The 11,763-nt window shown below is 41.9% G+C and overlaps 2 protein-coding genes across 3 annotated transcripts in view; one reads left to right on the forward strand and one right to left on the reverse strand.

Annotated features, from left to right (window-relative positions):
• LOC119724982 (myotubularin-related protein 9-like) overlaps positions 1-5,228 on the reverse strand; it is a 30,732-nt gene extending 25,504 nt beyond the window's left edge. The window contains exon 1 of the mRNA XM_038196343.1: positions 5,110-5,228. The gene's annotated coding sequence lies outside the window, so the exon portion shown is untranslated. The remainder of the gene's footprint in view (positions 1-5,109) is intronic.
• A 97-nt stretch (positions 5,229-5,325) lies between these two features.
• LOC119724983 (zinc finger C2HC domain-containing protein 1A-like) lies at positions 5,326-10,699 on the forward strand. 2 transcript variants are annotated; one of them, XM_038196344.1, is made up of 8 exons: positions 5,326-5,479; positions 6,435-6,631; positions 7,210-7,345; positions 7,844-7,992; positions 8,671-8,845; positions 9,013-9,127; positions 9,725-9,853; positions 10,410-10,699. In XM_038196344.1, exons 1-8 carry the CDS (start codon positions 5,449-5,451, stop codon positions 10,600-10,602), a joined length of 1,125 nt encoding a protein of 374 aa, XP_038052272.1. In that variant the 5' UTR covers positions 5,326-5,448; the 3' UTR covers positions 10,603-10,699. The 2 variants fall into 2 exon arrangements, with proteins under 2 accessions (XP_038052272.1, XP_038052274.1); XM_038196346.1 differs by lacking the exon at positions 9,725-9,853.
• The last annotated feature ends 1,064 nt before the right edge of the window (positions 10,700-11,763 follow it).

The raw sequence follows: 11,763 nt of genomic DNA on the forward strand, positions 1-11,763 counted from the left end.
GCTGCTGCCCAGACCACTAATGACTCAAACTCATATTGTTACTCATATCCACAACACGGGTGCCCTGTCTTCCTTCAAAAACTGACTTTTCCTGTGTGTAGACTCCGCTCAAGTCTGTAGCCATTCTATCACGATTAGAGGAACATTACTAACATTGTAGTCAAGTCCATCACAAGTCCGTCCAGTCTGAAGTCAAGTCACAAGCTATTCAAATGAAATGTGACGAAAGCAGTCTTTTGTACTTGTACTTGTCTTTTGTACCTTATTGCTTGTGACTGGACTGAAAGGACATTGTTCGTACAATGCACTGCTACGACCAAGCAAAGCCTAAATTTGCCTTACATTATTTCTTAACTTCCTTGGGTTCAAATTGACTTTTTTAACATCCAATTTCTCTCCAACGGTGTGCATGTTCAGTGACATTCTTTTTTTTGTCCAGGCTGCCAGGTATTCCCATAACATTTATAACCACTTGGAAACTAGTAAACGGTAACTGCTGGCTTGTTGAGCTTGTGGCTAAATCATGATTTGAGTGATTCATTGTGCATACAGGATCGATAATTCTGGCTACGCTACACAGCATCGGCAGGGAAGTGGTGAATTTCCTAGCTGATAACTAGGTCTTCCTGAAAAACTACAAGTAACCTGCTTAGAAGTCATTAGTGTACAGTTGCATGGGATCATAAAATGGTTCAAGGATCTACGTGTTCAAATACTAGGCCTACCTGGACGATACATTTGTGTTTGTACAACAATGCTGCACCAAGATAGCCAGGTGTGTACATTGTAAATTATGTACATATGTACATGTATGTTACGCTCCAACTTTACCATTGGTCCCAACTTAAGTTGGGACGGGCCCAACTGCCAAGTGCCACTCAAGTGCTGGAGAATCTACCGGTATTAACTTGTTGTTGGCCTAAGTTTACTTTTTTTTGGCGACATGTACGGTAGGCCTATAAACTGGCAAATAGCAATTTTATTTTCATTATAAACTCTGCCATAAAAACTAAAGTATACATGTAGGACAACTCAATTGGTATGGTCCAACTGGAACACTTTAGTTGGGACAGTCTCAACTTAAATTGGGACTGATGGTGGCATCATGGAAGTGACTATATATTGCAGGAACAGTACATGGACATACAATATCTTCTTGCGAAAAGGCTGGAATTTTCCAAGTTGATGTACATGTACATTGTACAATGTACATACACATTGTACTGGTTTTTGAAATCCTGGTTTCAGAGCTAGCTATAAGAAGATGTCAATTATTTGCCGACAGCAAGAAACCATTTGCATCGTCACGATTCTTTTCACCCACGGGACCTGTATATCCACTCGTCAATGTCTCAAACAAAGCCTGCCTGGCAAACATATTGAATTACGCTGTCTTAATCATGATCTCCCAGCATTTGTTACCATGGTTACCGTGGCAATCTCAAGACTAATTTCTAAGCTTTCTGCAGCAGAGTTCCCTTTGGGATCTGGGTGATTATTCTGCGGTTAAGACGAGATGGGAATACCGGTATCAATCACTCACGAATTATGCCATTATAACAAAAGCAATGTGTGAACATATCTGCTGCGTAGCACTGTGTACAGCATGGACACTTAATAGTAAATGTGGAACATTGCTTACACGTAGGTCAAAACAAAAATGAGTTCTGCTTCTGATTACATGGCAATTAATAGGGTAGGTAGGTAGGCAATTTTATTTTTTTGGCTAATTTTGTTTGTGTATAAACATACGGCGGCGTCTGCGTGTAGTCAAGGGTACAAGGTAGAAATTAATGGTTTGGGGGTTTTGGATGTTTTTGTCTCATTTCCCCTCCCCCCCCAAAAAAAAATTAGGGTAGGGGCTGTCAGAATAGGGTAGGTTTCATAACATGTGGTATAATGCTGATTGAAATTCAAGTTCCACCTTTATTTATAACAAGCTGAATCTGGAAATGCTGCATTTGAGTTTAAAAGCATTGAATAGGCATTGCAGTTGGTGACATCACAGGTGAGATAGAGTGCCCAAGTAAAATTTACACCCTTTCACTTAATTGATTGTACATTTTTTTTAATGGATCTAAGGACCCAAATGGAATGGGGTAAAAAGGACTCTTGTGGATTGAGAAATAGTCAGGCTAATTTCATAGAAAAAAATATTAAAACATTTTAATTACAATGTATTTGTTTTCTGAAAGTTGCACTTTTTTTGCACACTCTGAATTTGGTACAGAACAAAATATGAGTAGCATACAATGCATATACATGTACATGTACATGTACAGTGGGTTTGACTTGTGATGCCATGACTGGCAATGCCCAGACTAAAGAGGGCAGCATTGAACATATATGGTCAAAGAGTGAAGTACCTGCACATACATACAAATGTATACATGTACTGTATGTTTATGATCAGAATAGTTCATATTGACACAAATTCATTTGTATACTATGTACATGTAATGTATGCAACCCTAACTCCCTACTGTCTTTTACTAATTAGTACTGGACCAAGTCCACCAAAATCCATCAATCACACTGCTTCCAATCATTCAAATCATGGAGGAAGGGTCTGTTTTCCTTCCTCCAAGTTCCAATGCATGCTTTCATTTAGGCCAAATAAAACATGTTTAGCGTCCTGCCTTTTTGAAAAAAGGAAGCGAGAGGCCCTTTTTTTCCCCCCTCCAAAATGGCCGCCCAAGCAGGCTATTTTTCAAGATGGCTGCCATTTGACTCAGGAAATGACATACCACCTTTATCCATGTATGGGCTAGATGCAACAGAGTGAACAGACAAAGATGCCAAAATGTCACTATTTAAAATTTATAATTTTTTCGGGGGGAAAAAAAGATTTAAAAACAAGGAGTTGTTTAGCTAATGATGTATTTTTTCCAAAACAGACTGAATATTCAAATATTCAAAACTTGTTGATCAAGTTTGACAGGCGCCAGCTACAACTGTACCAGTCAAAAGTTGCACGGAGGGCTGCTGGAGTGTTTTGCAGTATTTAAGTACAAAATGTAACTGCTACAACTACAAGGATGGGAACAATGAACCACCGTCGACAAAAATTTACCGTTGACAAAAAGTGGCAACTGACAATAAAGCACCGCAACTTTACGATAAATAACATTACAGTTGTGCTTGTACATGTACATGCTAATTTTTTTCCCCGAATATTTGAACCAACCAAAAGCTATTTGAAATTTGAATATGCGGTTGATGATTGAATCTTCACATACCGGTATCACTATCACTACACAGCTCAAAAAGGTCAGATAGGCCGATTTCAAAAATGTTGAAAAGACATTAATATTATTAATATTATTGGACTAGAATTAGAAACATTTCAAATTTTGATAGGAAATACTAGACTAGCTTGAGTAACTCCAGCTTCAATGCTCATCGCATTTAGAGCTGTAAAAAACCAGATTGTAAGAGGCCCGAAATTCGGGATCGTATATCCCCCAGTGTATTCCAAAACAGTCCACTTTCCCTCTATTTTCCCAACCCATTTTCCATAATCCATTCCACAATCTGGGTTGGGAATAGTCTGAGTAACTTGGACCCAACTTATCACCTTTTTAACATTCGGACATGGTCTGGCGATAGTAGGGTCCAAGCTAAACCGCATCAGTCAGTCGACACAGTCGGTTTTGTCCTTGACCCGAAAACCCAACGTTGCCTAGTCCGAGTAACTTGGACCCAACTTATCGCCTTTTTAAAAATTTGGACATGGTCTGGCGATAGTAGGGTCCAAGCCCATTCCTCGACCTAGACAACACAGTCACTGACAGTCCCAAAAACCAACATTTTCCAACAAAAAACATCAGATTTCACCTTCAAAACGGCCTCCAAATTACTAGATATGTCACCTGAGGTACAAGTAGACATAGATGATTAAGATGGTTGTACTTAAGTTTACTTACGATCCGGAAAAAAAGTGAAATTTTCCGTTCAATTCTGGAGACCCCCTCTGCCTAGGTTGTCGTTGTTGTGCTCACGTTCAAAACTGCATGATAATGGCGTCTGACCTCGACCTCATGCAAATGTGGTGCGGTGCGCTTGCGCATAATGCACTGCATGCATACACGGCAGATTCCCCTGCGCCGCGCCGACGACTGTTTCCTGATGTAGAGCGCTGTGTAAGTTCGCGGTACGCCTGGGAGTCGCGCTGGCTAGCCAGGCGTACCGCGAACTTACACAGCGCTCTACATCAGGAAACAGTCGTCGGCGCGGCGCAGGGGAATCTGCCGTGTATGCATGCAGTGCATTATGCGCAAGCGCGCCGCACCACATTTGCATGAGGTCGAGGTCAGACGCCATTATCATGCAGTTTTGAACGTGAGCACAACAACGACAACCTAGGCAGAGGGGGTCTCCAGAATTGAACGGAAAATTTCACTTTTTTTCCGGATCGTAAGTAAACTTAAGTACAACCATCTTAATCATCTATGTCTACTTGTACCTCAGGTGACATATCTAGTAATTTGGAGGCCGTTTTGAAGGTGAAATCTGATGTTTTTTGTTGGAAAATGTTGGTTTTTGGGACTGTCAGTGACTGTGTTGTCTAGGTCGAGGAATGGGCTTGGACCCTACTATCGCCAGACCATGTCCAAATTTTTAAAAAGGCGATAAGTTGGGTCCAAGTTACTCGGACTAAACGTTGCCCAACAAAAACATCAGATTTCACCCTCAAAATGACCTAGGCCCTACAACTTACTAGATACGCCACCTGAGATACAAGTAGACATCGATGATTAAGATGTTTGTACTCTACTTACAATCCGGATTGAAGTGAAATTTCCCGTTCAATTCCGAGAGCTCCCCATACCGTTAAGTGTACCTTCCTCCCGGTGTGATACTGGCGCTACCTAAACAAGTGAGTTGACATTCGGGGGCGAGTTGGTATTGTGGGGCGAGGTTATGTTAAGCATGTGTGTGACACTGATCACTGACACATGCATGACCGAGTTGCTGCAGTGGCCAGCGCAGCGGTTTAGGGGCTTAAGCGCACTGGCATTAGTGGCAATGGCATGACTAGACACAACTTCACAAGTAATTAAAAATATATTGCCACTACAAATACTATAATCTTAGCTTTATACTCACCTAAAAATCTATCACAAAGTAACTCTGTTCAGGAAATGAATGCTGTGCATTTATGATGTTTTGTTCCTTTTCCGTCAAGACAGATGGGATTGGGAGTGAATTTTTCTGTATTGGAAATTAATTAAGAATGGCCCCGCAACCATGAATTGATTTTCCAATTGAATTGACACTAGATAAAGTTGGGTATCAGACGGGAACCGGCGGGATTAATTTTGGAGAGCGCCCTCTTTTGATGACATGATGATTATTCTTGTTGCTCGGACTCCACAAACAGCATTCCATTGCAATCTTTGCTGAGATTGTTCATGTTTGTGGATCATTTGTGGGCAAGATACAGCCATGGATGATGAATTCGACATACCCGAAAGAGGTACTCTTTCTTGAAAATAACATATTCATTCAATTCCCTTGATTATGTTGTCGTGCATTAACGTTTTATTATTAACATAATAACAATTTATGTGGTCAGGTGGTAGGCCTATGTACATGTCGTGTATGTTGTGTTTTTTTTTTTTACCATGTCCATGCTTACGAATTCGATGTCACTTTTTTGCGTGTACTGATGATCTGCATCCTTGTTGCATTGCAGTTGGAGTAAACCGAGCAGGGTTGTGAATCGATCTATTCCTACAAGTACAAATCCTCATCAGTAAAGTTTATTTTTATACAATGTAGTACAAAGGGGCTAAAGGTATCATGATCATGGTCCACCATTTGTAATTTTTGCATTTTGTTTGTTTGAAGCAACAAAAGTACTCAAAAGAGTCAAAAGATCTAAAGAAGGGTGCTGAACAACTAAGCTGATGAAGTTTCAGCTTGGCTTAAGCAGTATATTTCGAGGAAAACAACATTCTAGGATCTCGATTTCAAATCAAAAGTTGCTGAATCATGTTTTGAATTGGGCCTGAATTCAGCGTCTGAGACACGTTCTCACAGAGCCGATTGCAGCTACGTGATGTCGCGCACTGATCCGACGAATTAAAGCAACCGCGCACGTGCTTGCGTCGTGCCAATGCTTGCGCACGCTTCGCCGAATAACAAAATGAACTACTAGTTTGTATATCATACGGTGCTTCTAAACGTTGGGAAGGCCTTCTTTTGTTGATTTCTTCAAAATGACAGCTTGTCAGAAAGAATTATTTCACAGGGAGTTTAGTATATTTTTCAACAATAATTACGCCAGTTACTTTTTGGATAGCTGCAAATGATGGACTCTGGCTTTAACAAAGAAGTTGTGTTTGACAGTAAGATAGGTATATGTGACCTCGGTGATGATTTTGAAGAAAATTTGAAATGTTTTATCAATTTTTGTTGTCCTCGTCTAGTCACGACACCACCAGAGGTCTTTCCATGCGACATCTGTGGCCGATCCTTCGTGGAACAGACCCTCCAGCGTCATGTTAAGATCTGCGAGAAAAACGCTACCAAGAAGAGGAAAACCTTCAACTCTTCCAAGCAGCGGGCCACCGGCAACGAGATCCTGTCAGTGCCAAAAACAGACCCTAAAAAACTTGAAAAAGCGGTAAGACGTGTGACAGTTCAGTGGGAACGAAGCCCGGAAGACCCAGGTCAAGTTTAGTTTTCGTCATGGTGTTTTTTTCTAGTGTCCATGATGGTATCTGGCTACTAACATACATTTGCAATCACTAGCCATGCGCTATGCACTTTACAAAGCGTGAACAGTGACCTCAACAACTATATGCAAATCAGTTGGTGAAGGACGAATGCCTCGGGACAACAGATCCCGTTGGCTTATTTTTATTTAATTTTCACTGGATTTCCATTGACGACCTTGTACATGTATGTGAATACAGATGAGATTATTATTCAGTACTTGGTCATCATCAGTGCATTAGCTTAAATATAGTACATAGGAAGGTATGCTCAAGCCTCGGGTCTGAGTGCCAAAGTTCCCGAAATTAGAATCCATTCACAACAAAGTGAAGCAACACATGCTTTATATACATTGGCGCATTATACCCTGTACCGCCCAAAACCGCCCTGCTTATAACTCTATAAACTTGCCTCAACACTGAATGGATTTATAGGTTTATTAGGGAATAAATCCAAAGTAAAACAAGTGATCCTTGCACATTACAGAAAAGAGCGACAGCCAACTGGCGCAACAAGCATGAAGAGTTAGTGTCTAATCTTCGAGCAGCTCGAGGGGTCACCCGGGCAATGAAGACTGGGGCACCTCTACCTCCGCCCCCTTCACAGGCAAAGGTTAACCCAGGTGAGTCAGGGGTCAACCTGGGTGGATCAAAGGTCAATCCAGATGGTCAGTGAACATTGGGACACCTCTACCAACCCCACCCCCTCCCAAGCAGGGTCAACCAGGGCGAGTCAGGGGTCAACCTGGGTGGGTCAAACTCAAAGGTCATTCCAGGTGGTCAGTGAAGACTGGGGCACCTCTTCCTCCGCCCCCTTCACAGGCAAAGGTGAGTCAGGGGTCAACCTGGGTGGGTCAAAGGTCAATCCAGATTGTCAGTGAAGACAAGGGCACCCCTACCCCCCCCCCCCCCCCCCTTCACAGACAGGGTCAACCGGAGTGAGTCCGAGGTTAACCTATTGGTAGGCGGGTCTTCCCAACTCGCCCTTTGTAACCGTTGCAGGGTAACTTGTGCACAGATGTCCATATATGTGTTAGAAATTTTATCAGTGTTTCCATAGTGTCTGTGAATTCAGAGAAACTTGGCGCCACCCTTATTTAATAGTACTTCCCTGCCCCCAGATTATGTGCAATGCCCAACCTGCCAGAGAAACTTCAGTGAGGGTGCTGCTGAGAGGCACATACCTTGGTGTAAAGAGAAGAACAAACGACTACCGACGACTGGTAATAAATCCACAGCTCAGAAGGACAAACAGGCCATCAGGACACAGGTACTGAAATCAAACAGCTAGGCCTTTTGCTAGGATGCATCCTTAATCCTTTAAACTCCTCCAACTGCCATCACATAAGAACTGGATTCTGCCTCAGTCCTCTAAATCATTCATTTTTAAAAATTTATTTCAATAGAGGGGTGACCACTGCCTTATTCCTTCAAAATCCTCCAAAAATCACTGTTACATTGAGGCAGTGCTGATGATTTTCAGAAGCATTACCAATGATAATCAGTTAAATCCAGATGAAAAGGGTCTGGATTTAACATCTGCATTACCTGGAGGGGATAGTTTTACTATATACCACTCAAAGCAGTCAGTATTTGTATATGACGCTGCTCCACACAGCACAAACCGCAATTACCAGGCAGCAAGAAGCGATGGATTTTGCCTCCCAAAGCAGGCCCAGCACTAAGGACCAGAAGGACAGGGTCTGGATCCAACACGTGGAGGAGATAGTTTTACTATTTACCACTCAAAGCAGTCAATATTTGTATACATTTGTTCTACACAGTACAAACCGCCGCTACCAGGCAGCAAGAAGCATCAGATTGTACCGCCCAAGGCAGGCCCAGCACTAAGGACCGGAAGGACGGTCTGGATCCAACACGTGGAGGGAATAGTTTTACTATGTACCACTTAAAGCAGTCAATATTTGTATACATTTGTTCTACACAGTACAAACCGCCGCTACCAGGCAGCAAGAAGCGTCAGATTGTACCTCCCAAGGCAGGCCCAGCACTAAGGACCGGAAGGACGGGGTCTGGATCCAATGTACAACAGCTGGAAGACCAGTACAGCAATATGAGCATGAATGAGAAAACGCCACCGGGCAGGGCAAGGACAAAACCAGGTCAGTTGCTGAGATACCCTCATCACTGTAAAATATTCCCTTGTACTAGTCTTACTGATCTTGGGGAGTGGTTAGATATACGGTTTTTAACATTCTTGTTTAAAACAGGCCAAGTTTAAGACAGGCTAAGCACATATTTATTCCCTTATTTCAACACTTATCACCAGGTGGGCGTGGGACAGTCAATGGATCCAAGGCACGGAGCGCAAGTCTGGAACGACGGTTAGAGAAGCCAACTGATAGTTACCGCAGCTCAAGTGGAGATAGCTTACGTGGCAAAAGGTAACTAGTTTTTTTTATATATTTGTTATACAAACTTGGGTTAACTGTTGTTGCAATGTACATAAATAATTTGCATTACATACTGACAGGAAAATTTCTTAGGTGTAAATCTATTGTTCTTCAAATCTAGTTATTCTGCTTTTGTAATTCTTATTGTTGTTTATATTTATTTTCCACTCTCTTTGCCATTCATTTCTCAATTTCTTTGCATGCTGTTCCATGTACATGTACATTATGTTTCTGTATGTTGTTTGTGTAATGTACATGTTACTCTGTGTATGTGTTATCCATCCACTTACATGCACATTATCCATACGCCATTCATATGTAAACATATCGTCCACATGTTATCCACATACTGTCATACTGTCATTTTCACACAATCCATGTTATCCACGTACATGTACCATCCAAAAACATCTCAATCAACCACTAAACATTCAACATGTTATTGTCAACATGTTATCCACATCCCTTGCACATGTTACCATCTACAAACCATGCACTTGTTATCCACACGCCATCCTCATGTTATCCACAAACTATCCACATGTCATCCCCATCCATCCACTCGCTACCCATCCCACCATCCACTAGATACACTGATGATGAAGATGAATATGATTACAATGGCTACGGTGATACGGCAGATCGCTATGGTCGTAGGAGAGCAGGGTCCAATCACATATTGCCCCATCAACGCGTGAGGGCCGCCAAGGAGCTGAGGTTGGTATCCCGACGACTACCCCTCCCCTTTCCTTATACCAGCCCCTCCCCCTACCCCTCTCACTAAAAGTGATACACCTCATGATAGACTTTCTGAGTTGAATATATCTCTTTCAAAGGTTGGAGTACAGTTATTCAGTTCATCAGTTGTAGCATGTTAGTGGTTGATGTCTTATACATTCTAATGCATGGTGGTCTTGGGCGGTTTCTACTGAGTGAGACAGCACATGCGAACCACAATTTATATACCCATGGTGCTTTGGAATAAAGCATGAGGCAACTTGTACCAGGCAATGTCATTTGATCCACAGGCAATTTCAAAGACGACAAGGACGGATACAAATTTAAATTCCTCGACATATTCTGGAGAATTTCCATTATCTGTGGGACTTTGGTACATTGTACTTTGTTCTTCAGTGATTGCGAGTAAATTTGGTTGCCTCCAAGTTGTTTGTAAAAATTGCCTCACATGACTTAGCCCTTTGTTTATATTTACACTGCAAGTGCATTGTAAGGAAAATAATACAATGTTATATAATTGTGTGTCTTTCTTCAGCTCACCGACCTCCAGGACCCCCACCCCTCCTTCCAAGGCCTCATCGGGCTCTAGCCTCCAGAGAAAAGCTAGCCTGGAAAATGTCAACGGCCGGCGAGCCTCCAAGTTCTGCCATGAGTGTGGGACGCAGTATCCTGTGGTACAGGCTAAGTTCTGCTGCGAGTGCGGGACCAGGAGGGCCTATTTTGACTGAAGTGTTTCAAATATTTAACCTCTGTATGGGTCAGGGCTCATGTCATATGAATATTCATGCTGTTGCTAGGAGCTTCACCAATCAGGGTACAGAAAATGATAATCACCATGGTACACTTGCAACCAGTTACATCTTACAATCAGGTACGCGTAGGCTGCGCTAGTCCTCACGTAATGCCAGTGGCCGGGGGTGGGGGCTGTTGCCACACATACTGATAAATACACTCTCTGCACACGGCCATGGCGCGTAGCATGTGTGTGTATGAGGTAGAAACCATCAACAGTGCAGTCCAACATATTCAATTTCAGGGAAATGTGTTGGTAAACAGCCCCCCCCCCCCAACATTTATCGCTACGCTACAGCTTAATGAGCTTGGATCCTTTGTGTAAAATCTCTTCAAGGCTTCCTGGAAAATATTATGAGTTTACATACAGTGCCATGGTTCAATGGTTACGGCTTTCGACTTGTGTGCCATTGTACGTGGGTTCAAACCCTGAGGGGGAACATGGTGCCTGTGTTCTCGGGCAAGACACTTTCCTACAATTGCCTCTCTCCACCCAGGAGTATGGGTACCTGTGAAGGTAGAGACCAGATTGTGCTGATCTCGAGGAGAGGCAGAACCCACGGGTCTCACGGCCCGTTGAACAGGGGTAATAATTATGAAGACCTTTGGTATAAAGTGATATATAAGCTGAAACACCACATTATGATTATTTATTTTTTATTCATTTAGCATTATTTCTATGCTGCCAAAAAGTATATAAACTATATGGGTACAATGTGTTCATTGGAAAGTATTCACTTTATTCCGTGTTATGACTATAGGATATTGGTCAGTGACCATGAATTATCTATAAACAAAAACTTGGTTCAGTTCAGGACCATGGTTATTATAAAAAGAGGGGCCACAAATGAATTTTAAGCCAAATTAAAGTTGTATATAAAAAAAAACAGACAACGTTTTAGAATTAATTGGTTCCTGTCTGTATATCGTGTGGTGCTGTTTCTGTGATGTCAATTGACATGATTGAGGCACCCACTTAAATTCTGTACAAATTATGAATTTAAACTAAATCTAGCTCAAAATAAATCTTTTTCTAATTTTGGGCGAGATTACATAAACAGTATCTTGAATTAAATATTTTCTTTTGTGATTACAAA

The sequence above is a fragment of the Patiria miniata genome, unplaced genomic scaffold, assembly GCF_015706575.1.
Source record: "Patiria miniata isolate m_02_andy unplaced genomic scaffold, ASM1570657v1 HiC_scaffold_18, whole genome shotgun sequence".
In the NCBI taxonomy this organism is placed as follows: Eukaryota; Metazoa; Echinodermata; class Asteroidea; order Valvatida; family Asterinidae; genus Patiria; species Patiria miniata.